This window comes from Hippichthys cyanospilos, chromosome 17, assembly GCF_059441005.1.
Source record: "Hippichthys cyanospilos isolate Australia breed blue-spotted pipefish chromosome 17, RoL_Hcya_1.0, whole genome shotgun sequence".
NCBI lineage: Eukaryota > Metazoa > Chordata > Actinopteri > Syngnathiformes > Syngnathidae > Hippichthys > Hippichthys cyanospilos.
Window position 1 is genome coordinate 16,803,641 of NC_142385.1, and position 26,455 is coordinate 16,830,095.

At 56.8% G+C, this 26,455-nt stretch overlaps 2 protein-coding genes and 1 long non-coding RNA gene across 19 annotated transcripts; 2 read left to right on the forward strand and 1 right to left on the reverse strand.

The window, feature by feature from the left end:
- Positions 1–72: 72 nt before the first annotated feature.
- LOC148410044 (uncharacterized) lies at positions 73–5,298 on the forward strand. The gene is made up of 5 exons (XM_088438420.1): positions 73–1,332; positions 1,427–1,488; positions 1,563–4,499; positions 4,569–5,159; positions 5,231–5,298. Exons 1-4 carry the CDS (start codon positions 1,310–1,312, stop codon positions 5,153–5,155), a joined length of 3,609 nt encoding a protein of 1,202 aa, XP_088294546.1. The 5' UTR covers positions 73–1,309; the 3' UTR covers positions 5,156–5,159; positions 5,231–5,298.
- Positions 5,299–8,233: 2,935 nt separating this feature from the next.
- LOC148410045 (uncharacterized) lies at positions 8,234–26,380 on the forward strand. Of its 17 annotated transcripts, none has more exons than XR_015868332.1 (22): positions 8,234–8,658; positions 9,290–9,327; positions 10,236–10,478; positions 10,802–10,871; positions 11,083–11,157; positions 12,219–12,536; positions 12,722–12,853; positions 13,195–13,311; positions 13,725–13,797; positions 13,981–14,140; positions 14,829–14,917; positions 15,280–15,354; positions 15,443–15,508; positions 17,500–17,685; positions 18,494–18,610; positions 18,674–18,723; positions 18,984–19,111; positions 19,349–19,473; positions 23,144–23,386; positions 24,548–24,832; positions 24,926–25,140; positions 25,211–25,357. XR_015868332.1 is itself a non-coding variant. In XM_088438531.1 (22 exons), exons 1-22 carry the CDS (start codon positions 8,270–8,272, stop codon positions 25,424–25,426), a joined length of 3,264 nt encoding a protein of 1,087 aa, XP_088294657.1. In that variant the 5' UTR covers positions 8,234–8,269; the 3' UTR covers positions 25,427–26,380. The 17 variants fall into 17 exon arrangements, 15 of the variants coding, with proteins under 15 accessions (XP_088294657.1, XP_088294651.1, XP_088294644.1 ...); XM_088438531.1 differs by lacking the exon at positions 18,984–19,111 and having other exon boundaries at positions 9,290–9,391; positions 10,236–10,309; positions 10,383–10,478; ... (1 more) ...; positions 13,205–13,311; positions 25,211–26,380; XM_088438525.1 differs by lacking the exon at positions 18,984–19,111 and having other exon boundaries at positions 9,290–9,391; positions 10,236–10,309; positions 10,383–10,478; ... (4 more) ...; positions 18,494–18,723; positions 25,211–26,380.
- On the reverse strand, positions 15,007–19,611 carry LOC148410046 (uncharacterized). The gene is made up of 2 exons (XR_015868333.1): positions 19,213–19,611; positions 15,007–15,535 (listed from the first exon to the last, which is right to left on the reverse strand). It is a non-coding gene; the product is annotated as an uncharacterized LOC148410046 (long non-coding RNA).
- Positions 26,381–26,455: the final 75 nt, after the last annotated feature.

Genomic DNA, 26,455 nt, shown 5'->3' on the forward strand with positions numbered 1-26,455 from the left:
CGTTTCGACTTCGTTGTTATTCGACCGCTCTTTCTTTTTTTGGTTCGCACGTGTTTGTGGGCTCTCAAGCGTCCCCGCGTCCAAAAAGGAGATGATGAAAGCGGCAGAGAAGATGAAAGTCAAAGAGTTGAAGGCCCGCCTCGCCCGCGACCTCGGCCGCGCTCGCGTGCGCACAAGTCCGAGCGGGCGTCCCTTTTACGGGCCTCAAAAGCTTGCTTGCGCCCTTTCCGCGTGACCTCTAGGCGCAAAACGACAAAGAAGTGGACCACGGCGTTCTGCCGGAGGGCCGTTCTAACTCTCATTTTTCTCCCTCTTAAGTATGATCGTCGAGTATTTACCCGGGCCGGGGCAACCTGTTCAAAAAGGGTGCCGCTAACACCGCGGTTTCCCCAAATCTTTTTCGAGTCCAAGACGGCTTTGGTATCGGGTCGTCATCGGTGTTTTGGAGAGCGCGCGAAATGACGCGGCGGGCCGCGCCTGGCCCCCGGGCCTCGGCTTGGACACCCGTGCCATCATTTGTTCTGTGCAATGGTGAAAACCGGACAGATTTTGTAATATTTCTTTGAACGGCGTTATCGGCGGAGCGAGGACGCAGACGAGCCGCTTCGAGAACGCTTGAGTTGTATTTTTGCTGAGGAACGCGCGACTGATTCCGAACGCAGTCGATGCGCGCGATAACATTCGGGGGGAAAAAAACATTTAGCCGATAACTTGTAACGCGACTTCAAAGCATGTTGAAAAGTCGTTTTTTAGTTTGCAAATTATGACTTCCGTTTTGTTTCCGTTTAAAAGGATACTTTTTAACGTTCAAGCATTCCATTTTTATCCGATTACTAAAGAGAGGCAATATCATGTAGGCTACCATTCAACTTTCAAACAAAATCCTGACTGATACATTTTACTTTGACGAGTTTAAATCACGTGAGAAACTCGTGCAATTTCTTCAGTCATCGAAACTGAACATACAGTATCTTTCATGTCTTTTTTCGTGGCGGGGTCCAATTTTTGAAAATAAGGTGTTGCCTCTCAACATTTCGACTACTGCTTGTAACTTTCAGGTTGTTGTTATTGAGGACCTTACTTTGGCTAGCCCTTGACATTGGCCAGCATAGCAAATGAATTTTGTGGGCCCGCCCTGCCTTCCAGCGGCAGGTGCGCCTCGTTCTCGTCAGCCGGGTGCGCGCGATGACGCCTAACGAGCGGCGTGAGCATTTAAGGCGCGGGGAGGCGTCTCCGCCAAGCGTCGGCTTCACCTCCTGCCTGCCTGCCTGCCGCTGCTGTGCACGCTCCGCGCTCCCGGGTTTCAAGCATGGCGCCCGGCCTTGCTGCAAGGTAAGCCTTTTAAACCTTCTGTTTGGACTTTAGAGACTACTTTTTGCTGAGTTTTGCCTTTTTTTTTTTTGTGTGTGTGCGCGTGTCCGTGCAGATTTTCTTGGATCTGCTTGCTGCTAATCAGCGATGCTGCGAGTCTCCCTGTGCAACGCCAGCGTAAGTATCCCGCTTAAAGTGGTTTTAGCAACTTAAATAGCGACTTCATTTTGCGACTCTCGTCATGTTCCCAGACCCTCTGAGGCCTCCGATGGAGGCTGCTTCCGGGCCTTCCTCGGCACCGCCCGAAGGCCCGCGCCCTTCCCTGGTGTCCCTGCAGCAACAACGTTCCAACGCGTACCTTTCGGGCCAAACCGCCCAGCCGGTCCTGGAAAGTCTGCCCCTGTCCGCTCCCGGCACGGCCTCCTCGGCTTATGGCGTGCGGCATCAACTTGCCTATGCGCAAGATGCTAACAAGCACGCCGGTGCTCCTGCACCTCCTGTCGGCGAGCATGTCAAAGCTCCCGGCGCGGCTTCAAGTTGGGAAATCGATTTCTCATCTCGCTACGATCCTTCAAGCGTCGACGCCGTCAAGGGACAGCTAGTAGTGAACCCAGACGACAGCCTCCCTCAAAGTAGAGTAGAATATGGCCAACCTGCTCCCGTGGGCTTTCCCAGCGGCGTCAAAGGACTGCCCGCGTCCCTTCCGGTCGGCAACCTGCATCAAAGTCGGGGCGAGCGCGCTCAAGCTAAACCGCATCCCTCCGGCTACCGAGCGGCAAGCGATTTGGCCCAAGTTAATGGCGTCAAGCCGAGCACGGACCTCCTCCAACGCTGGGCGCTATTCAATCCGGCGCACGAGTCTTTTTACGGCCCCGGCTCGGCCGTCCCCGGGGTTTCGTCCGGTGGCGTCAAAGGAATTCCTCCCGCTGCAGCTAATCCAGATGACCCAGTTTACCAAAGCTGGGAAACGTACAATCAGGTCTTTGGTTCAGCAAACGCTCCGGCGCTTCCTTTCGCCGTTGTGAAGGGGCAGGGCCAGAGCCCGTCTCAAAGCCGGTCACTGTACGGGCAGGCTTCCGCCTACAAAGTCCCGAGCCATCCTGAGAGCCCGGTCTTTGTCGGACAACCTGACGCTAACCCGGACGGCGCCCTTCACCAAGGCTGGGCGGTGTACGATCCAGCTCCCGTAAAACCCTTGATCGGTGGACTCGACGGACAGCAAGCGGTTCGCGTAGGTGAGCTCTCCCCGCCTTGGGCGGCCCACGGTCAACTGTACGATCCGCGATTGTCTCCCGTGGGTCCCCCCGGTGGGGCCGAAGGAAGTCCCGCTCCTGTCAAAGGACAATCGGCCATTCACGCGGGTGAAGGCCTTACCCCGCATTGGGCACGCTACGGTCAAGTGTATGAGCCACAGAGCTATGACTCCCTGACTGCTCCCGAGGTTCCTTCTGGTGACTTGCAAGGAAGTCCTGCAGTTAACCTTCCCCAGGACAACTGGGCAGCATACACTCGGGTCATTGTTCCAACTTCTCCTGTGGCTCATTCTAGCGGCGTGAAAGGAAGTGCTGGTACTGTGAAAGGCCAATTGTACGAGCCAGTTTACAGCTTTGAATCCCAAACTGCTCCTGTGGGTGAAGTTCCTGTCAAAGGTCAACGTACAGCCAGACCAAGTGGCAACCCACAACAAGGTTGGGCACCATACGCTCAGGTCATTCTTCCAACTTCTCCTGTGGCTCATTCCAGCGACGTGAAAGGACAGGCGGCAGTTAAGGTAGATGAAATGATTCCCCCGAGTTGGGAATTGTACAGTCCGGTGTACCAGCCACCATCCAGCTATCATTACCCAACTGCTCCTACGAGCCAAGTTGCCGCGGCTGAAGAGAGTGGCAACCTTAACCAACATTGGGCCAAATACACAAAGGTCATCAATCCGCAAACCGCTCCTGCGGTTCCTTCCAGAGGAGTGAAAGGACGTGTTGGCGCTGCGAAGGGACAGTCTGCTTTTGACGCGGGTGAAGGCCTGCCCCCAGATTGGCCATGGTACGAATCGGCTTCCGGCTACGAGTCCCCGGTCGCTGCGAAAGGACAAGCTGAAAGTCGCCCGGGTGGTGACTTTTACCAAGGTTGGCCAGCGTACAATCCAGATGTGCACGGTCCCAGCTACAAACCCTCAACTGGTGGAGTCAAAGGGCGGACGGAGAATGTAGCTGGCAAGCTCCCCCCGAGTTGGACCTCGTACAGTCACGTCTATGACTCGCAAACTGCAGAGGTTCCATCTGGTGGTGTCAAAGGGCATCAGCAAACCCCTCTTACAGGAGGCGACCTGCGCCAAAGTCAGACAATGAACGGCATGGTTGACCGGCAGCCTTTCAACTACAGACCTCCAGTTGACACCGTCAAGGGGCAACTAACCCTAAAGCCGGATAGCAAACAGCCTGACTTGAGGCCATTTTTCAATTCGGTCTTCGAAAGGAGTCCTGAGGTTCCCTCCGGTGGCGTGACTGGACAAACCGCAGCTCATCCAATTGATTCCCTTCACCCAAGTTGGGCAACATACGGCCAAGTCTTTGTGCCGCCAGCTGCTCCCGAGGTTCCTTCCGGCGGCGTGAAAGGAAGTTCTCTGAAGGGGCAATCCGCGTTGGGTGTGGGTGAGACACTGCCTCCAGATTGGGCATGGTATGAATCTGCTTCCAGCCATGAATTCCCGACAGCTCACCAGGGTTCCAGTTCTGTAGCGGGGCAACATGGAGGTGACACCTTTCACCAAGGTTGGGCAGTGTACAATCCGGATGTGCAAGCTCCCCGCTACACGCACTCAACTGCTATCAAGGGGCAGCAGGCTGTGAACACGGGTGACTACCTTCCCCCAGGTTGGGCAGAATACAGTCAAGTTCATTACCCAGGATCCTCTTACAAAGCACCAATCGCTCCAGGTGTGAAAGTGAGCCCTCCTGATGCTGTGCAAGCGCAAGACTTTTTTCCAGGCGGCACCCTGCAACACAAATGGCCGGCATACGACCCGGTCGACCACCCCCCCTCGACTGCCGGCCTCGGAGTCGACCGCGGAACTGGGCGGCGGGTAACTTATCCAGGTGGCAACTTGCGCCCAACTTGGGAAGCGTATAGCCAACTGAAGCTGCCTTACAACTTGGCCGTCGGTCAGGAGCAACACCATTTCGGTCAAGATGGTAAGCATCCTCGTGCACCGGGCAAAACCTCAACCGGTCTTGGTTTCATCTCTCCTCCCTTCTCCACAGATTATACTGCAACCAATCCAGGCGAGCGTCTGAACCCAAATTGGGAATCGCGCAGGTCACACGGCTACAACCCCTCGGTCGCTCCCGCCGGCGATCATGTCGGCTCGCCCGCCGGAACGGAAAAGGTGGACTCCGGTTGGTCAGCTTACAGCCAAGTCTACAAACCCTCGGGACAAACTTGGAGTCGAGGTGTGGACGCGCCAGTCTCCGCTCAGCTATCCGGCAGTGAGAGTCCAGCAGACGTTCGACATTCCGCTTGGCCGTATCACCGTGGCGCTTCTGAACTGCCGCAACCAGCTGATGTTCCCAACCTCCGACAGCCTTCCTACTCGGACGAAGGTATGGACCAGTCTTTCCGGAAACCCGGCGCACCGTGGGTGCGGTCTCAGCAAGACGCCGAGGAAGGCGCAGTTGAAGCGGCTGAAGACTTTCAAGAGGAGCGCAAGGAGCCCCCGACCTATATCGTGCACAACCGAAACGGTTACGAGCGTGCGCGAAAAGAATTCTCCAGAATGCATTACTCCCAAAGAGAAGTTCCGCGTGTTCCCTACCTGAGAAACGACCGCCGATGGTCACCCAAAGGCTAACAAGGTAAGAATGCTATTAGAAAGTTTGCTTGAGAAATATTTGCACTTTTGCTAACCACTATCCTTCTTTTACAGGATGACCCTTGCTGCTTTGATTCGCCGCGTCTTGGTTGAGTAATACCTAATAAAATTTAAAAACTGAACTTTGGCTGTCCTTGTTTTTTCCAACTTGCATTTTGGGACACTCTTTCAATTAGCAAAGTTCTAAACTTGTTTCACTGTTATACATTTGGCTAGCTCGCCTAGTCCTGTATTCCCCAAATTCAGACTTGAATGCTAATTGAAATAACGGACAATATTAGACAAGTCCGACATCCCTTTTCATTAACGTCAAACTCGGGTTTTACTTTGTTTCGTATTTCTAAAATGAGTCTAGCAAGAGCCCACAAACTTGTGACCCATTAACTTGGTGCAATTGGTCTATCTCAAATCTGCAATTTCTGTGCCGGGCAAACGCTAGCGGTTTGAAGGAAGGGCTTTAAAACTGCGGCGAGGATTGTATATTCTCAATCCCTAAATGGCTGGTGTGAGTTCTGGTCTTTTGTAAAGCCGTCCTTAAGGACCGATTCTTCAATCCCTCCGCGCAGAGACCCTGGCGCCGACGCGTCGGGCGACTGCAGAGTCGGGACTCGTTTGAGCAGACGAGCAAGCGGCCTCTATGCTGGATGAACGTCATCCCGGAGCGCTGTCGGCGCGCTAATAGCGCCGCTGATTGCTGAAGAGACTCCGAGTGGCCCACTCGTGCTGCGGAGCGCGCCGCCGCCGCTCCTGAATTGGCCCTTCAGCCGTCGCTAAGCCAAAGACGTCGACGTTTTGCCAGACGCTTAGGCGGTAAAATCCGAGCGTTGCCAGGAAACTGGACCGCGCCTAAAATCTTGACTTCCTGTGTCGCGAGCGGATTTGAAGTCTGTCCTTTTACGAGACTGTTGGTCACGCGCATGAGTATGTTGGAGAGCTTTTAGCTCCCTGTTGCCATGATGCTCAAGTGGTCTGCCAAGAAGGAGGAAACTGAATTCTCAAACTTGCGGTGGGTTGATTGGTTTGTTTCCTGGTCAGGTTGTCATGGCGATGAGGACGTTTCATTTCATCTGCATCTGAAGGTCCACTCCAAAACTGACACCTCTTTGCAATTTGCCTCTGCGTCGGGTTGCCTGAACGCGTGATTACTGGCTGGTGTGCCGTGATGAGCCACTCTCAGCATCTTCGCTGTTTTGCTTGACCCAACGGGCAGGCAAAAATATGTCTATCATATACCACAAACACACGGCAGTCTCATTGAAAGCCAACAAATTATTCCTCGGGCACACTCGCGTATGCTTATTTCTCTTTGAACCAGTTGCACCCAATAATTCAAATTTCACCGTTCAGTTGAGCCCCCCCTCAGTTTGTTCAAACATTCAGGGTAAAGGGACTAGTCTATTTTCTTTCATTTAAAAACTAAAGTTAACAATGTAATTGACGAAATTTAGAGGTCCGCTGCGTTAATTGCAAAGCAATTCTCGCGGGACGAAGACTTCAAACACGGAAGTGCCTGTTGGGGGCGTTTCAGATTCCAAAGGAACGCGGTCACGTTGCCTTTCAAATGAGTTGAGTGAATAAAGGTCATATTGCTGGACCCCAAATTCCTGGAAAAGCAAAACATTCTGGTCTCGTCCAAACGCGAAACAGTCTGTGTTTGCGACGACGCCGGTTTGTCAGGCCGCCCAACGAAGCAACGCCAACTTGGAGAGACGCGAGGGGTCGTCAACGCAGCACGAGGTGTTTATTTTATTATTTTGCACTCGACGCATTTCGCTATTTCTTTCTTTCTCCCACGAAGCCGATACAGACTAAAGCAGTCGTGCCGGTGCACTTTTACGATTTGTGCACCGGGGGGTGCTGCTTGATTTTAAATCGGGTTCCCGCTCAGTATTTGCTGACAAAATGTTCTTTCCCGCTCGCCCCAAAATATCGCCGCTTTCACCGTTTCAACTGCAAAGGCACCTTACGGGCAAATTTTGGATTGCTCGACACTCATTTTGTTTGGCCCTTGTCAAGAAAAGGGCTAGCACGCCATTTCGGGGACGGGGCTACGCGGTGGGGAAGAGGTGGCCTCACACGGGTAGTCTCTAGCTGGGATTTCTTCATTTTGGTGCCATGTTGACATGAGCGCAGCATTTGAAGACTACTTGATACTTTTCCACCATTGTTTTTTCATTTTATCCGTATATTCAAAGAACGAATACAAATTTGATCCGAATGCAAAAGAATCTTTCGTAAAGTCGAGCGAAATGATTATTTTCACAACCTTGTTCATCATAGCTAGTTTTATGAACCAAAAAGCACTCGCGTACCAATCTTCAAACACACAACGCAGTCAGTGAACTAGACAAAGAGAATAACAGAGGTTTGAATTGAATCGGCAACTGCCACCAAGCGAAGGTTTCAAAGTGTGGAAAGCCTCCCCCCTCACAAAGCGTCACCTGCCGTATTCACGCTCTCTAGCGCCACCTGGCCCGTGGACCCGGAGGCGGACGCGCCCTCGTCGGCGGCCCGAGCCCTCGAGTGGCGCAGTCCGGCGGGCGCCACGGCCAGAAGCTCCTTCCTGAAGACGGAACTGGAGAAGGGCACGCAATGTTGAAAAGACAATTTACAAGTTTTGTATCGCAAGTCAAATCAGCATTTGGCGGGCAACATAAAATGGTGTGGCGGGCTGGTTCTGGCCCTCGGGCCTTGTGTTTGACACCCGTGCTTCAAAACAACAATTTCCAATGTGTAGTTCTTTTTTATTAGTATCCAAATAGTACAACATCAAATCAAGTTGGTTTGTTTAGCCCCGAATCAGCCAAGTCTCAAAGGGCTTCGCGTCATACAGAGACTTCTTTTCGTCATAATACGCAACAGCATCCCCTGGACAAAGCTCCTCGAGGGGGAAGGAAAAACTCAAAAAGCCCAATTGGGGAAAATAAGAAACCTTCGGAAGGGACCGCAGGCGGGAGGAGCCCCCTTCCAGACTCGGCCCCCGCGATGTGCCGTATTAGGCAGGAGGCGTCAAGACTGTCTTGACGCCTCCTGCCTAATACCAGCGCGCGGGCGTTTCTGACCTTGGCGTATCGGTAGAAGGCTGTGACCGCCATGAGCGCCATGCTGGCGGTGCGGTCGGAGAACACGAGGAAGAGGTTGAGGCGGCAGACGGCGTCGCCGAACACCCAGTGGCCGCGCGGCAGGGCGTGGATGCCAAGCGGCGGGCTGACCAGCGCCGGGAAGTCGGCCGCCACCGGGTTGACCAGGAAGACGGCGTTGGCGTTCGGGGACTTGACGCGGCAGCAGAAGATCCGCAGCGCCGCCGTGTTGCCCAACAGGCCCAGCTCCACGTCCAGCGTCGGCGCGGGCGGCAGGATGGCGCCCTCCAGCTGGATGCCGACCGGCGGGCAGCGGTCCTCGGCTCCGCGGCCGTACTCTGACGTCCTGAAGCCTCTTTGTGGTTACGAGAGGCGGGAAACTTGCCGCTTCTGCTTTTTAAGGTACGTCGCCAAAAAGCGCTTTCTTTCGACGTGGGGAAGCCCCCCCCCCCCCCCCCCCCCCCTCCCGAAAACGCGCATAGAAGCTTTGAGGGGAAAAGACGCATTCAAGCTCAAAAAGTGGCGCCACAAACGACGGAAAAGAAAGCGAGTTTTCCTAAAACTCACCCGGCTGCAACACGTAATGCGCACTTTCAAGTCAAACGACCACAGTATTTTGATCACGGCGTTCCGGGTGGTGTCGAAAGGTGAAGGCTTGAAACATTTTGATTGAGCCTTTTCCAAAGCAAAACTGTCATTTGGAAGCGGTGGAATCAGCGGGCCCGTCGCCATCCGTCCTCTGCCCTCGCGTCTCGCCGTCTTTCCGCAGCTGTCATAAACTTGAGAAGAGGCTTCCTGAGTCCGGCCGCGCGTGTGGCCGGACAGGTATGGGCGGGGATTAGTGCGCGTACAGTAGGTGCGAGCGCGCGTGCGCGCCCGTCGAGGTGGATTTGTGTCCCGCGCGCGCGCCGCGGCCCCGTGGGACCATGGTGTTCCCTGGAGACAGGCGGCGTCCGCGACGGCGCCGCGTGCGTGCGTGCGCCAGTGCGCACGTGTGATTGGCTGACGCGGCGCCCTGCCGTTTCTCCCGCAGGAAGCCCGGCGCTCCGATGGACCGTCGCCGCTCTACTGGTAAGCTCGCTCCCGGCGTCCCGCCGTCGGTTCGGTCCCCTGCGCCCTTCTTTCCTCGGAGGAGGTAAGGCGCTTTTCTTCTTCTTCCCGCTGCTGCCGCCTGCGTTGGCGGGCTGGCGCGTCTACACGCGGCCGCTGTCACGCGCTAGCCCTTTAAGAGAATCTTGACAACAAATACGCTTCCTGTGCACATTGGCGTACGGATGCCTTTGCTTCAAACGGCAACATTTTTTTCAACTCTCCAAATTTTGCGGGGGAATCGCCTCATAGGCAATTTTGGCCACGTTTCGCGCCAAGCCTCGTCAAGTCGGAATGGCGAAACGCTCGCCAGAAAGTGACGAGCCTTCATCGCAGGAAAAAAATGTAAACGCAGCTCGCGTGGGACCGCTGTCTCGAAAGACATGAGCTCCCATTCCTCAATAAGCCGATTAAACTGCCGCGCGTTTCTTTCGGCCCCCGTACCCGTACAAAGCCTTTCTTGTTTTTCCGAAAGAAAATCCCGAGGTCCGAGCCCGGTTCCAAACGGGGCCGGGGCTCCCTCGTGCGAATGCGCGGACGTGGCTCCGCTTGGTTGCGCCTCTTGCGAGCGCTTGCTTTGACGCTGATGACCGGCGGCAGGTGATCCGGCGGATTATAGGAACCGAGCGATGGCTTTAAGCGGCGAGCGGCGCCGTCCTCGTTGCGAGGCGTTAACGTCCGCCCGGCGCGCGCGGCCCCTTCTTAAACGGTTAACCGGCTAAAGTCGAGCTTTAAAGCCCCCGTTGACTATTTTTCCCAAAGCCGCCAAGCGGCCCAGGTCGGTCGTCGGGGCGAGAGTACGACGGGATGTGCCGTGGCTATGTCGCTTTTGTTTTTTGGGGCGGGCGGGGGCCGCCGAGTGACCCGATGTGTTTTTTGCGCCCGTCCAGCACCGCGATGGGCCCGCGCGGCACGGGCCGAGCCGTCCGCCGGCTGGAGTTCCGCCACTGCAAGCCAGGACTGGGTGGGTCTTCCCGGCACGCTTCGCTCCATGAATTCTTCAGGCCCCGTCGACGTTTGCCAGCATATGTGCGCAGGTGTGAAAATCGTCGGCGGCTACCGAGAAATGACGGGAGAAGACTTTGGCATCTTTGTCAAGAGGGTCATCGCCGGCGGACTGGCTGCCGCTGACGGTACGCCGCGCTTTCATTTTGGTCCGCCGCCGCTCCGCCCGTAGGGGACTCCCATGAGTCGCAAATTAAAAAAAAGATTGATGTTCAAATCCTTTTCAATGTTTCAATTTGAAGACGTCTGCAGGGAAAAAAAGAAAAGGTTTTTTCCCTTGCCATGCATTTCAATGGACGTCAAAGTCGCCGATTGGACGCTCACTATCCGCAGTCTCTCTGGCGATCTGTTCTTTTCCGTCCTTCATTTGCGCAAACGTGTACAATTCGTATGCTTCGGACTAGCGTTTTGGGCCGGAGTTGACGTCCTTTGCGCACGTTCCTTCCCGCAGGTCGGCTCAAGTCGGGTGACCTGATCGTGGACGTGAACAACATCAGCCTGAGGGGCGTCACCAACGACAGGTTTATGGCTTTTTCACTAGCGCCGGCGCGTATAATTTGCCGTCTCCCGCCGCCATCGTGATCTCCTTTCGATGCCATTTGACTCGGGAGCGATTTGACGCGATCGCGCTTCCATTTGGATTTGGCGACGCCGCGATTGCCTTTGGCCCGATCTTTCCGAGCGGTACCCTGGGGACGGTTTGCTGGAGGGGCGCGCGGTGTTTCCTCGCAGGGCGGCGGAGATCTTGAGGACCGCCTCGCTGTCCGATCACATGTCTCTCCTGGTCGCCAGGGACGACGACTCCAGGTAAGCCCGCCCGCCTCCGGCGGCCCTCCGAGAGTCCGCCGCGTTCACCGGCTCGCGTTTGACTTTCCCCCATCATTTTTTAGCCTCCGCGTGAATCGAACGCGGCCGGGGCCGTGGCAGTCATGTTGTACAACAGCCCGCCGATGGCCCAAAACGCCGCTGGCTCCTCACGTCACTTTGTCGTAGCTCATTGGCACCGATGTGTGCCGCCCGGCTCAGTTGCTGGCTTTTCAAGTACTTGATCATTAAAAGAAATGCTGAATATTTGCGGATACGGCTTTTTTTTTTGCGTTAGTTTTGTTATCCAGCCAAAGTTCAAAGGCACATTTTGACATCTTCTGATCGGTCGGTAAGAGGAAAACACCTCTGTAGCAACCCGCACGCTATCGGATGCATTGGATAGTCTGTATGCCCGGTGGAGGATGTTTCCCTTTTTCTTTCGAATAAACCTTGATCACGAAGCGCTCGGGCGGTGTGCGCGGCGCGCTTTGTGCATAGTTGCGATTGGACGGTGGCGTCAGAGGCTACGCTAGACCGAGCCCGGTACGTAAGTCCCAAAAGCCGGACGCGCTGACTCCCCCTGACAACAAGTGACGTGCCGGCAGTCGTGTCAGTTTAAGCCCGGGTGTCGGTCCGCGTTTGTTTTTGGGGGGGGCGGCTTGTCAGCTGAGGTGACGCGACCCGACACTCTGTTGCCCCGGCTCCTTTTCCGCATCGCGCCGGCTCCTCGTCAGCGCAAACCTGGCCTGACGCAACGGGGGTGACCGCGTCAACGTGACCTAGCCCGCGGCCCATTTTCAACCACCCGCCCACTCTTCACAATTAGCAACCTGCGAGCGGAAGCATCACGCCCCGAAATCAGAACAGGACATGTAAAAAAATGTAAAAAAGTCCACGTCGAAGAAGCGTGCTCGCCGATGTTCCTCGCGGCCTCAAAAGATGGCGTGCAAATGAGACGCGAGTGCTAATACTAACCTCGGGGGCGAGCAGGATGACGCACCAGCTCCACATACCTAACGGCTACCTTCGGCGATCTATTCATTCGATGTTGCGGTCTCCAGGCGGGAGTTTTCGGCGCTGATGGAGAAGTACGGCTCCGGCCCCTCGGCGACGTCCGATCGGCTCTCGGCGACGTCCGGTCGGCCCTCGGCGACGTCCGATCGGCTCTCGGCGACGTCCGGTGGGCTCTCGCCGACTCGGCGGTCTGCAGGTGAAACCCGAGCGGAAACCTGGCCCGCCAGCGCTGCGTTTCAGAGAAGATTTCGCGTCTGCGCAGGGAAGCCGCCGGACGCCGCCTCTTCGTCCGCGCGCGAGAGCCCCCGGACGCTCGGCCCCAAAGAGGGCATCTCGGTCTACGGCCGAGCCGCGTCCCCCTTTAGGTACGCCCGGAGATGCCACGTAAATTCATTTGCCGACGGCAAATGAAGACGACATAGAAGGCAACAGAAGCGACTATGGAGTTTTGTTTCGAACATCCCGCCTGGTCTGAGAAGGCCACCGACGCGGAATGTGAAAAATGCCATCGGACGGCAAAGGGTCTTCCTTCTTTGCTTTCCTCCCCCAGCGACAGCGCCATCCGGTTGATCTGCATCGCCAAGAGCGGCGGCCTGGGCCTGCTGGTCAAGGGCGGCACGGACCGCGCCGAGGGCCCCATGGTCTTCGTCCAGGACATGGCGGCGGGAGGGGACTGCCGGAAGGTACGGAGACATTCGAGCTTTGCTTCTTTATGCTTTTATTTCCGCGACGCTTGTTGATAGCTGCGCCGAAGCGATTTAGAGCAACGCTAATTTCAACCGAAGCGATTTAGAGCAACGCTAATTTCAACCGAAGCGATTTAGAGCAACGCTAATTTCAACCTGCGTGCCCGTGCGAGAAACTAACCAAATATTTCGACTTGCGTTCAGTTACAAACTCGAGCGACGTCCCAGCCACGTTTTATTCATTTTTCGTTTTCGCCAAAACCCCATTCATGACACATGAGCATAACGCTCGCCTACCGCAATTGACGTTTGCGGCGATTTGCCGCGTTTGGTTTTTGGTTCCGAAGGACGGCAGGCTGCGGGTCGGGGACCAGCTGGTGTCCATCAACAAGGAATCGCTCATCGGCGTGACGAACGAGGAGGTCCGGGCCGTCCTGTCGCGCACCGAGCTCAGGTTTGGCCGCGCGCTAAACCCCGAAGTGCTTTAGCAAGCGCGCTCGTATCGTTTTCGGATTGCTCACGATGTAATTATGGCCCGGGCTCAAAATGTTGTCCCGGGGACTATATTGGAACGGTATGAAGAATTCTGCGTTTCTAACATGTGAAAACGGCGCTCTTAAAATGACCTCCGATGTCTTTTTTTCTTAGGGCGAAACCAAAATAAGTCTCCTAAACTGCACGCGTGCGTTGCATGCGCATTTGGCAAAGACTTTTTGAAGCCTTGCTCACAACTCGGACCGACCTTCTTAGTCTGTCGGTTGAGCGCTTTCGCAACAGCAACTTCTGGTTTCCTTTTCAAAAGAAAAGCGCGAGGAACGACGAAGCGCAAGTCCGCCTTTGACGTTTTGCTTGTGGTCCGAACCGCAGACCGGACCCCACCGTGGAAGTGGCCTTCATCCGCCGCCGCGCCTCCTCCGGCCCCGGGGTCGACGCCTGCCAGGTGCGGGACGCGCTCGCCGACGGGCGAAATACGGCTTTGTGAAAGGGGGGAGACACCAGACCATGGTCAAAGGGAGATACGGCATTCCTTTTCTATTTTAGTCTCCCCCCCAATTATATTGTTATGACGCCAGCGGCGTCCAGCGTAAAAATTGTAGAGGTTGAATGAGGCCTTCATCCCCAGGTCTCAACGGACGGCCCGCGGGCCATGCCGCGCGCCGCGCCCGCCGCGCGGCCCGGAGCCAGTCCAGCCCGCGGACGCGTCCCTTCGTCGGCCGATCAGGGTACGAATCCTCCCGTCGCGATCAGGCGACCCGTTGGTGTTTGCGGCCTCGTTTCCTCCCGTGAGTGCTCAGTAAGTTAGCTAAAAATCTCACTCGCCCGCTAACTTCATCAGTCTTTCTCCTTTGCGGACGGCGGTCGTCTCAAAGTGGAAAAGGTGATCGTTTTTCACACTCGCGGTTTTCTGTGCGACGGCGCCTGTCTGATTTGAGGCGTCGTGATGAAAGTGGACACCGGAGGACGTCCTTTCACAACAGTCCGTCCCCGCGCCTCATTTCGCGCCGTCGTTGCAATATTTTCATTTCGGACAGGCGCGGTTCGCGCCGTCGTCGCAATATTTTCAAAAAGCGCCGACGTGTGTACACGGGTGCCGTTGGTGTAGATTTCCACGAAAACGGTCGAAACCTTCTTGGGAAAATGGCTTTTTCCCAAGCTTTTTCAAAAGCGCGCTCCTCTGTTGGGCTCCGGCAAAACGCGTCTTGCCTTTCGCTGGAAAGCGTGGCGACCGCGGCGGGAGTTTGACCCGTACGACAAGTAGCGCCGCCGCGGTTTCCTCGGCGGAGCAGGAACGAAAAGTATTTCAATTAGCGCCGGTGACGTGCCCGAGTCACGCGGGTGCGAGAGGTCGTAGCGGGCGCGCTCCATCCGGCTATTCTGTCAGTACGCGGGAAGCGAGAAAGACTTTCCGGCGGGCGGGCGGGCGGGCGGCGACGGAGCTTGATGGCGTCGTGCCTTTGTCTTCTCGGGCAGAGCCGGAGAGCGCCGCCGGGGAGCCGTCGGCTCGGCCGGACTCGGGGGCGGCGCGCGAGGACCCGCCCAATATGCCCTCCCGCCGCCGGGTAAGACACCAAACGGCGAGCGCGGAGACGTGCCGTACTCCACTTGGAGTAGGGGTCTCTTGACAGAAAACAACTTTGGATTTGGAAAATGCCTTCGGGGTCGTACACGTATATTTGGAAAGTTGCCATATCAAAAATACTCACGTATTGGAAACGGACAAGCGGCGATGAATATTCTGGGCCTCGTCGGATGGAATAAACTTTGGATTTGACGACAGGCCCGCCCGGGCAAACGGCGGCCTGTTAAGCTTTGGAACCTAAAGAAAGGGTGCGCGCGAAGGCGTTTTCAAACTTTTGGCCGCGCGCTCGACAGCGATCGCGTTGCCGCGACGACGTCAAGTTTCTCCCTATGCGTGTGGCAGGCGATGTCCAATGACGAGATGGATCAACTGAGGAAGGAGAACGCGGAGGCTCTGCGGGAGATCGAGAGGCTGCAGGTGGAAGCCCCGTTCGGCGCCCCTTTCATTTTCGCTCCGTCGATGGCGCCGGAGGTCCGCGCGGGCCGACTTCCCGTCTCATCTTCAGGCTCAGCTGACGGAGTCCGGCAGGATTCGGCGGCGCGCGGAGGAAGAGCTGGACAGAGTCAGGCAGGTTGGACAGCGCGGCATGGCCTCCTTCCTTCCAAACGAAATTCAAAAACAAATCCTGGAAATCTCAGGCTTTCAATTGTGTTTTCCATAGTCCTCCTTGAAAGCAAATTGGAAGAAAGGCTCTTTGACCCTTGTCAATCGTCAATATTTGTTTTTATGCGCACTGGTCAATGAAAGGCCTTCTTAAAAACCCTTTTCGCATGTCGGGGGCGACGCAGAGGCTCCGGTAGCGGCTAAAGCGCAGAGTGACTTTTTGCGTCACGTCCCGTGCTACGCTACGATGCTGCGAGCGGGTATGCTGCCGCATTGCGTTCAGTTGACTGGCGGCGGCGCGTGGGAGAGCGTCCCTGCTGTTTAAAATAGCTGCTCAGGTGTATGTGGGCTCACCTCCGCTCTTCGGCTTTTTTTTATAGCGGCCAACGTGGTCCTGGCTGGCGTGGGAGCGCGCAGCCTTTGTAAGAAAACAAAACAGCGGGAAGGGAAGGGAAAAATCCACAAAGCGGGAAGCTTTTCCGTCTTTGCGTTTGTTTGTTGCGATCCTCGTGCGAAGCCATCAATTCACCCGCGCATACGTTTCGCCTTCAAGGCTTATTTTCACGCCTCGGCTGATAAATCTTTGGAAAGTTGAAGAAAGCCGCCGCCCGCCCGCTCCGCGCTGGATATTTCTTTCGACTCGGCGGCAGTGCTAATCGGCAAAAGGGCCGGATGAAGCAAACCTTCTCTTGGAATAATCGCCGATCTTCCAAAAGAAGGCCTGAAAAAGACGCAAACTCAAGCTCCGACGACATGACGAAGGGCGGCGTGCGCCCCCCCCCCCCCACCCGGACGCCTTCTGCCGCTGCGCTCCGTCGGTTGCTCAACCGGTAGCGTGCGCACACTTCCTGTCAGAAATAGGCCAAGGTGTCTTTTAAGCTCCCCCCGCCGGTTGAAAAGTTGACATAAACGCAAACGAGGCCTAGCGATAAGCAGCCGCCGTGGCCCCCCAATGGCTTGTGCGCACGCGCTTGGATGTTTGGGGGGGTCATTTATTAGTGTGTGTAAGTGCTTATTTGTGTGTGTGGGTGCCCGGGTGCGCAAGTGGGTGTGTTTGTTTTTGTGTTGTCCTGTTGCACAGCGTCTTCCTGGTGGAAGTGTGTCAGGTGTGTGTGTGTGTGTGTGTGTGTGTCTTACATAACCTGTAATGACAGTACTTGTAACCTACTTCCCAAGTGTCATCTTCCCTCTTGTGTTCACACAGTGCGGGCGTGCGGGGGGTAGAATTTTTTTTTCGGAAATGATTTGCAACGTGACCAAAGCCGTACATGGAAAAAGTCCGGCCACAGTATTTTCTGCTACGCTCCAACTTCGAAGCAATTTATATGGGCACGAGGAGCAAAAACGGACAGTTTTTGTAAAAGAAAGCATCATTTTATCAAACGAATCCCGACTCTATTTTTAAATCGACAAAACTATGTATTTGAAAGTTTGCGGTTGCAATTTGATTAAAAAAAGAATTGAATCCTAACGAGGTACTTTTTCCCCATTCTTCAGGTAGTATTTCCCACAAATCCGTATTCTTCATTTCTGATCGTCGAATAGTTCGCCTGACTTATTGGATGGTTTTGCTGCCGTTCCCTTTGACGCAGATCCATCTAGCGGATGCGAAACGCGAGGGCGGCCGCTACCCTAACTTCGCCTTATTTATGTGCGCCTTATTTATTTATTCATTGAAAGCGCGCCTTATAAAAAACACAGAGCATCCTTTTTACTCCTTTTTCTTGTATCATTCGCAGACGGCGGGTTTCCTTTTTTTCGGCCGTCGATGAACATTAAACATTTTCGTTTGATAGTTACAGTACCGTGCGCGGGATTTCGACTCTTTTATGGAATACGGGAAGCGGGTTGGTTGTCATGAATCGCAAACGCGAGCGAAAGGCCGGCGAACGACGTGTGGCGATGGTAAACCAAGGCGTCACCGGCCCCGCCCGGGCAACTTTTTCCCCCGGCCGGCAGGAAGCCCGAGCGGCGGCGGAGGAGGCGCGGGCGCTGGGGGCGCGGGCCCGGCGGGCCGAGGAGGCCCGCAAGCGAGCCCGCGGGATGGAGACGGACTACGAGGAGGCGGTCCGCCTGCTGGAGGCCGAGATCGCCGAGCTCAAGGGCGAAAGGGCCCGAAAGCCCCTCGGTCCTCCGGACCGCGAGGTAGCGTGATAAAAAAGCTGCCGCCGACGGGGCGAGCCGTAAGAGAACAAACGCACGCCAACCGACGCGCGTGCCAGATGTTTCCTTTGTCTTTCGTGCTTACGGGGGCGGGGCGCTTTATTTCCCAAGTAAAGCCTACGGTTAACTGCGGGACGCGAACAGGACGTCGTTGCCTTTGGCGCTTCCTGTTCAGTGTCTCGCTCATGCGCGCGCTTGACACGAATGACGTGGATTCAATCCGTCGTTGCTGAATTACAAATGCAATTCGTTTCTATAGGAAACGTCAAATCGATGCAGATGGGTCGCTATCGGCGCAAAGGAAATAAATAATTAGCGGAAAACCAGCGAGAGGCGTCAAAAGGCGGCGCCGTATAACTTGCCGACGATAAGAATTAACGTCGGGCGGCACGTGATCCGCGCTCGCGAGTTCGACGGACAAACTCGTCCGAGGCCTAAATGACCGCGTTCTTACACGGCGGGCGCGATGTCGCCAACGGTGACCGCTTTCAATTCAAGCCACGCCGTCCTTCCTCGCTACAAAATGACAGCGCGGATGCACAACTGCGAAAGGATAAGCTCAATCGGGCGCCGGGTCTGCCTACCGCATGGGAAGACCTTTTGCCCCTCCTCAAAGAGTCAAGCGCGCCGTTTTTAGTCGCCGCCCGTGAATTCTCATCGTCAATAGTAGCGCGGGGTGGACGTTTCCTCAGGTCTCTTTTGCCAGATTTGAGGCGGCCACCCCCGCCCCAAAACAATCCGGCGCCAAACTCAAGTCGCGGCGCTCGCAAAGGCCCTCTTCCCGCGGCAGGAGGACGACGAGCGGCTGGAGAAGAAAGCGGCCGCGCTGGAACGTCAGCTGAGGAAGAGCCGGGCCGCCGAGCCAACTTTGGAGACGGCCGCCGCAAAACTGCTGGCTTTCGCCCAGGTCAGAACGGAGCCGGCGACCCGGACCGTTCCGTCCCGCCCACCCGGCTTCTCCTCCCTTCAGGACGTCCGAGAGTTCCTGCTCCGAGGACCGGGGCCCGCCCGAACCTTCAGGTACGGCCCGAGTCCCTCGCCCCCCATCCCGGAGACGCGCGGCTTCCTTAACTCTTTCGCGCCCGACCGGGATCCTCCTTACCTCTGGCTTTTTGGAACGGTTAGATGACGCCGCCGGCCGCCGCCCCCCTCAATACTCTGCCGATCGAGCGCTGCAATGTACTTCTACGCATGCGCGGACTGCTACCTTTTTTGCATTTTTGTCCACGTTTTCACAAAAGGAGATTCTTTTTCTTTTGGGGTAACGCCGGCACTGAAAGAGTTCGCCGCGGTCACGCTGCCGCCTTTTTGCCAGCCAGCGCCGATGCGCTTCCTTCTTTGGCCCCCGCGGGCCCGGGCTCTTTGTGGCGAGCCGGCGCCATTGATTTTCCTCCGACATGCTTCTTGTGTAAGTCCCCGCCGTCAACGGGGTCAGTCGGTCGGCGCGGGGGGGGGGGGACCTATCCTTTTTCGTAACCGCGGCGGCTCCGCGCGGCGCTTTGCCCTCACCTGTTTTTGCGCCGTCGCAGGCCGCGGCCCGGTTTTTCCAAAGCGAAGCGTCGCGCTCCGTAAGGAAGCCCGGCTTTCGGCTCGCTTGGCCGTCAGCAAATGAATTTGCGGCGCCTGTTGTGGTTGTCACGTGCAGTCGCGCGGACGTCTCTGCGGGCGGCCCCTCGCCGCTCCTGGAGGAGAGCCCGCGGACGGCGGCGGCGCCGGCCGAGGAAGCGCACGAGCTGGGCGCCGGTGTCGGGAAGGCGCCGCGAGCCCACGGTAAGTTGCCGCTTCGGCCGCGACCTTTTGAATACCGGCAAGTACGGACCCCCCTCGGTGGAGAAAAGGCCACCGTAGCGCCCGCCCCCTTTCCCCCCCCCCTTTCCCCTTGGTCAAGTTGGAGCGGCGTGACCAGCGTTGGGCACATTACAAAAGTATTGCGATGACCGTAAAGCATGACTGTTTGCCGTAACGCGGTAGTGTAATGTTTTCGGTACAAATGACAGTCGCGCGCGTTTCGACGCGTGACAAAGCATAGCCCCCCCTCCCGCCCATTAAAAAAAAAAAAAAAACGCTCCTAAGCCCTTCAAATGCGCAATATTAATTGAAGCAGTTGACAACATGAATGCAGTCGGTCGCCTTGAGATAACGCTGGTATGTTGTTGGTATGCAGAGAACTTTATTTGTGCATTTTTATTTCCAGCCGTCTTGGCATCATATACTAGTTCGGCGGCGCAACTATATTTATTCGGGGATGGTTTTCTTTAGTCGAAGGTCATTCCACCAGATGCGTAATGAGCGTAAGGTCTACTTGCAGGTACGTGGCAATAGGAGAGTGGCGGCTCCCGTTTCAAATCCAGCGACATTATCGCGCAACCCATGACTTTGGAATGACATTAACGAATAACGCGTTCCACTTTTGAAGTAACTTGCCCAACGCCGGGCGTGACTGATGGCCGCCTCCCTCCCTCTTCTTCCTGAAGCTCCGCCCGCGTGCGCCCCCTAGCGGACGGCCGCCGGCGTTGCGCGGATCAGCTGGGCCGCGTCCTTCGCCGTCTTCAGGCGTGCTTCCAAGCTGCACGCGCTCCGTCTTGGCAAGAAGCTTCCGCGATGCGGAGCGCCGCGGCCATCTCGTAGGACATCAACAATCCGCAGGTCCCAATTGACGCGCTCCCGTTCGGCGGACGTCGCGCCGCTCCCGACCCCGACCCTAACCCGCTAGGGGATGTCGGCCGCACGCGGATAAAAGTATTTTTGCGGAGCGTAAACACGATCTCCGTCCACCCCGTTTGATAGGGTATACGCCGGTTGCCGTCGGCGCCGGCTTATTGGTTTCGTCCCGGATGGGCGCCGTCTCAAAGGGCTTCGGGAGCGAAAAAGAAAGCGCGCACGTACGCGACGGCGTCCCCCGAACAAGGCTCCCGCCCGGGGAAAATAGGAAAGCTTCAGAAGGCAAGGGAGCGCAGGCGGGACCAGGGCCCAGTGCTAAAAATAGGCAAGTGGCGTCAGCCTGCCATGTCCCGTTTCAAGAACCGCTCCGCTCCTAATGTCACTTGGTTTACGCCCCGCCCAAAAGGCCTTTTTCGCACCGCTCAATCGTTCAAAGAAATACTAGAAATTGCGAAGCCGGCGCGCAAGGCCTCCTTTGTGACCTCCTTTGCGACCTCCTTTGTGGCTTCGCTCAAAGCTCGGGTCCCGGCCCGGCCCGGCCCGGCCCGGCCCGGGCACCCGAGCTTTGTGCGCTTGATGACGGCGGTTGTCAAGAGTGCTCACTTGTAAGCTGAGAGCAAACGAAGACGAGGAGGACGAGGAGGAGGACGGTGACGGGCGCATGTCAGGAAAAGAAAGGAAGGAAGTAGGTCATGCGGATGCAGGAGACCGCCTCCCGCTTTTCAACACGTCGTCTGTTGCTAGGCGACCCAAAGCCGCTCGCCTCACGCGCACATTTGTTTGGAAATAAGAAAAATGGCGCGGAAGGCCCGACCTGAGCCTCGCTTGTCGTCGTCAAGTCCGACCCGCTCAATAAAGCTTTGTCTCGTCTTTTCCCACCGACGCCTTTGACTTTTTTTCCTTTTGCGGCAAACGATTTCAAAGGTGTCATTTTGCGCTCGTCTTTTCTCTTTGATGTTTTTGTCTGTCGGCGCACGTCGACATTGAGCAAATCGGGGCAGAACCATTTCGGCTTAATGGCGATCGACGTGACACGAACGGCCGGCCGGCGGCGAGAAGAATGACATGCTGACTTTTTCTCTTGTTTACCTGCGGATCAACGGTGTTTGTCACCGCGCGGTTTGGTGAAATCTTGCGGCGCGGCCCTCTCTTTTGAGGATTTGGCTTTCTCTTTTTGTTTCTTGCCTTCGGCGAGCAGAGACCGTAGGGGAAAGCGTCGAGGGTTCCGGTCAGGATCCCTGAGGCCCACCCTATTCAGTCGAGAGCGTCGTCGACGCGAGGGCCCGCTCGCTTGACCTCGAGCGTCGAGCGCTTCGTCCGGTACGTGCCGTATTTGTGCGCCCCTTTTTTTTTTGGGTTGTTCTCGGTCCGCCGGCTTCTTTGCCGCCGCCTTTCCTTCTTTGATGTGTTGCGGACCGCCTCCCGGAGCTCGCCCTCGGCCGTCGCCGCGTACCCGGAAGCCGCGGACGGGACAACCGAACGTAGGAAGGGGGGGGCGCTTCTTGTTGCCATGGAAACTAATTGCGCGCGAGGATGTTTTCTTGGAAGCGACTTTCTCGATGCTTTTTGCTTGCGTGCGCTATTTATTTCTTGACTTTTCAGTTGATTCTTTTTTGATGTTTTTGTTGGGGTTGTTTTGGTCGTTTTGCTTGCATTTTTTCCTTGTTTCGTCCGAGTGTGTAAGTTAGTTTATATTGCCAAATGGACTCCTTTTAGTCTTAGTCACGTTTTGTTACATGTTGGTTTCATTTGCGTCCATTTTGAATTTTAACCCACCTATGCTCAGAATTGTCCTTTTGTCGCAAGTTGCCGCCATCGTGGCGCGGAGCGAACGGAAAAGGCGGGCTGGAGGGCGACCTGCCTTCGTCGGTCCAAATTTCACGTCGGTATTTGCATGGGCGAGATTTGGGCTGTTGCCAACGCTGTGGACTCCTTTGGTCGCTTCCGGGCTCTCTGCCTCCTTCCCTTGTCAGTGCGCGCTGCGCTGCGCTGCACGGTTCGGCTCGCCTCGACTCGACTCGACTGGACTCGACTCGCCCCGCCCCGCCCCGCCCCTCCCGCCTTTTTGTTTAGCTCTGCGTGTGGCGCACATGAGGTTCAACGTGACAGGAGGGGAGGGCGGCAGGGGGGCGACTGCCGGATTGGCTCCGGCCTCCGATTGGTTAAAAGTAGGTCAGGCCGGCCCACTCGTGACCCGGCGTTCCTCTGTGGGCGTGTGCGCGCGTCGGTGCGAGCGCGCGCGCGGTGACAAAGGCAAACGTCAATTTCAAAATACGCGATTGTGACCTTTGAGCTTTGTGCGCGCAGAGTTAAAGGGCGCGCGAAAACAAAAGCAAAAATAAATAAATCAAGGACGCTTGCATGCCAAAAATAAGAAGAACGTCAAAGCAAACGTCGACCGACAGCCGCCGGTGTTACCGACCGCGCAGGCGCAATTCACTATCGCCGTCGAAACGGTTTACGGAAAGTTGCCGATGAAAATGTCTTGCAACATGGCAATCGTTTTATCGTAACTATTCGCATTTGATCAAGCCGTCGAAGCGGCCCGACGCTTGCAAAGCGTTCGATCCAAATGAAAAGCGCTCGTGCGGAGTTGAGACGCCTCGCCGCAAAGAAACAAAAGCGTTGAAAAGAACTTTGGGAGTTTTTCTTTTCGGCGTCAAGTTGAGTGAGTTTGAGCGTGCGACTTGCGCACTTGTCGGCGAGTGACGGGGGAGGGGCGTGGCGCGGCTTGGCTCGGGCCTGACGTCACCGCCCCCCCTCCCTCCCCGGCGACAAGGAGCGAATAGTTCTTCGGGAGTCGGAGCGGCCGCGTCCGTTCGTCGTCGCGAGCCTTCCTTTCCGGCGCCGGCTTCCCGTCGCCTTTCGCGGACCTCCGGGATGGACAAGATGTCCCGAGTGCTGGCGGGGGCCTCGAACGCGCCCTTCGCGCCCGCCGCCTCAGCCGCCGCAGCCGCCGCGCACGGAGTCCTCAAGTCGCTGCTGGAGAAGCCCTTCAAGCTCCCCGCCAGGCACCATGACGGTAAGCGCTCTCCTTTGATCGCCGCTCGTATTTCGTATCGAGAGCACGTATTTCTCGTATTTCGCGGAGAGCACGCGATTGGCGCTCGCAAGTCGAGCCAACCGGCGAAAAGTTGAGCCGCGTCGTCGTCCTCTTGTCCGTCCGGCCGAGGCGCAACTTTGCGGCCGGCACTTCAAGCGGCGACAATTTGCAACTCTCCTCTTAATTGGCCCGAGAAATGAGCGCGCGCGCGCATTACGCAACGTCGTCACTCGTCGCTCTTATTTTTCTTCTGGCTGTCCTTGCTTAGGACCCGAGCGAGACGCGTTCGGTCCCAAGTGCGAGACGCGTTCGGTCCCAAGTGCGAGACGCGTTCGGTCCCAAGTGCGAGACGCGTTCGGTCCCAAGTGCGAGACGCGTTCGGTCCCAAGTGCGAGACGCGTTCGCCAATGTCCGAAATGCGGCACGAGTCGTCAAAGCGTCACGCGCGCCGTACGGTACCCGACTGGCTGTCCTGCATCCGATCTGCCAGCAAACAAGCCGTTCAAAATCAATCCGACGCCTGCTGCAGAAATAGTCCTCAAACTTTTACCAGCGCTCGAGGTCGTCCGTTTTCCTGTTGTATAAAAGGTCTTTGAACATTGTGTAAATCGACCTGAAAGCAAAGCGTTACTTGTACCGACAAAATAGGAGTTAGTGATTGGGAACATTCGAAATCATCACGGTTATTTGGATTTGTAGTGGGATGCCGGTTTGATCAACGGAATTTCAATATAAGAACTCCTCTTGAAATATCACGTGAAATTGAGAAAAATGAGAAATCGAATGCCGGTTGTCTCTGCTGTGCCCGCCTTCGCCTCTTGTCTGAAAGCGCGCCGTTCGAAACGGCGGGCCGTTCGGAAAAAGTCAGCGATCGGTTCACGGAAGATGTAGTCTTTATTCCAGTTCCGAAAGTAACGTGTAGGCCCTACACGTTACACTGTAGGGGGGACGAAAAACCCCAATGGAACACGCCGCGCGTCGAGGCCTCCCGGGGGCAGCGCAGCGCGGTTCGGCGCCGGCCGCGCCCGCTTTTGAGACGAGTCGAGGAAGAAAGTTGCGGCGGCGATGGGCTCGGTAGAAAGACGAAGAGCGGCGCCTGACCGGGGCCATAGACTGACTTGCATTTGCGGGACGGGGCAGCGGCGGACGAGGAGAAGAAGCTGGACGAGGAGTGCGGCGCCCCGCAGTCGGCCTTCCTGGGGCCCACGCTGTGGGACAAGACGCTGCCCTACGACGGCGACAGCTTCCAGCTGGAGTACATGGACCTGGAGGAGTTCCTGTCGGAGAACGGCATCCCCTCCGGCCCCGCCCGCCGGCCCGAGGGGATGCCGCCGCCCCCCGTCGCGGAGCTGGCCGGCCACGCCTCCACCTCGGCGCACCGCGGCGCGGCGCCCGCTCGCCCGCCGAGGAACCCCGACGGGCCAGGTACCCGCAGCCCGAGCCTAGCTTGGCGCGCCACCGGCTCGCGTTTGCACATCCGGGATTCCCGAGTGGGACGGTCTGGTCGCGGTCCCCCAGGGCCCCCCGGCTTCAGAAACACCCCGAGTCCCGTCGACCCGGACTCCCTCCGGGTTCCGGTGGGCTACGAGCCGGACCCGGCCGACCTGGCGCTGTCCAGCGTGCCGGGCCGGGAGATGTTCGACCCGCGCAAGCGCAGGTTCTCGGCCGAGGAGCTGAAGCCTCAGCCCATGATCAAGAAGGCCCGCAAGGTGTTCATCCCCGAAGACCTGAAGGTAATTTGGCGCCGAGGGCTCGGGATCGAATCCCCGCCCCGCCCCGACCCGACCTCTCGCTTTTGAGCAGGACGACAAATACTGGGCCCGGCGCAGGAAGAACAACATGGCGGCCAAGCGCTCGCGCGACGCCCGCCGCCTCAAGGAGAACCAGATCGCCATCCGGGCCGGCTTCCTGGAGAAGGAGAACCTGGCGCTCAGGCGGGAAGTGGGCGAGCTGCGCAAAGAGCTGGGCCGCGCCAAGAACATCCTGGCCGAGTACCAGGCCCGGCACGGCCACCCGTGAGGCCTCGGCCGCCGGCTCCGCTCGCTTGCGGCTCCGACCCCTCGAATCGGCCGCGACTAAACCCCCCCCAAAAATCCATACGGACATGGTCGTTAGAAGGGAACGACAAAAGCGAGACAGAAATAGAGGCGGCCTAGGCGCCACGTTGACGGGATGCTCCCAACGTCCCAAAGTGCCATTGGCCCTTTGGGGCCCTTCGGGGGCCGACGGGCGGGCTCGGCCCCGCCTTCGGTGAGCGCGCGCCCGCCGCCTTCCGATGTCCGCTTTGTGTCTTTTGACCGTCTTCTCGTGCCGAGCGGAGACGGATCCGGAGCGGGACCCCCCTGGAATACGCGACGTTGTTTTTGTCCGGCGCCCCCGCGTTAGCGACGAGGCTCGCGTCCGCCGGCGTCTTCGATTTTTTTCAAGGCGCCGCTCTGCCTCTTTTTGCTTTCGGACGTTTGACGCGGGGAAAGTCTGTCTGGTCTCCTTCGTGCAATACGTCCATTTGCCTCCAGTGTACACTCACGCCGACTTGAGTAGGTCGCAGCGAAAGACGCCTTCTTTCGTGACGTCTTTGCTATTTGGACGGCTCCGGGTATTTTGTGTGCGTTTTTAGATTTGGTCGGACGAGTTTTCCGGCGTCAATTTGAGCGCGGGCCGCCTGGCACCGTTCAAAACATTCAACTCGGCATCGGGTGGGGGGGTTTCCTCTGCCTTGGCTCGGGTCCGATCGCCGGGGCGGAGGGGACCGGCCCGCCCGAGTCGACCGCGGAACAATTGTCCAAACTCTGCTTTCCGGTCTCGTCCCGGTTGAAAAAGAATGGAAAGGACGCGCCGCCTTTGCTCGCCGTGCGTCCGCGAGAGACTTTGCTTTCTTTCCTTGTTTGATTTGATGTGCTTTGCTCTGCCCCTCTCCTTTGCCCAGCCTGGTTTTGGCCATGATCATGAGAAATAAATAAAAGAAGAAAACCGTCTCGTTGCTGATGCGCCAAAATGGCAGGACAATAACATGTTCCGTTTTCAAGACGTGTTAAAAGCGACAGTCGA

Bases quoted from the DNA above. Each gene is read 5' to 3' on its own strand.
- LOC148410045 (XM_088438515.1), top strand. From the start codon at position 8,270: ATGAGCGCCATGCTGGCGGTGCGGTCGGAGAACACGAGGAAGAGGTTG. The intron at 12,537-12,721 runs GTACGCCCGGAG...TTCCTCCCCCAG, and splicing joins CGAGCCGCGTCCCCCTTTAG to CGACAGCGCCATCCGGTTGA. The intron at 13,798-13,980 runs GTGCGGGACGCG...CTTCATCCCCAG, and splicing joins CCGGGGTCGACGCCTGCCAG to GTCTCAACGGACGGCCCGCG.
- LOC148410044 (XM_088438420.1), top strand. From the start codon at position 1,310: ATGGCGCCCGGCCTTGCTGCAAG. The intron at 1,489-1,562 runs GTAAGTATCCCG...TCATGTTCCCAG, and splicing joins TCTCCCTGTGCAACGCCAGC to ACCCTCTGAGGCCTCCGATG. The intron at 4,500-4,568 runs GTAAGCATCCTC...CCTTCTCCACAG, and splicing joins ACACCATTTCGGTCAAGATG to ATTATACTGCAACCAATCCA.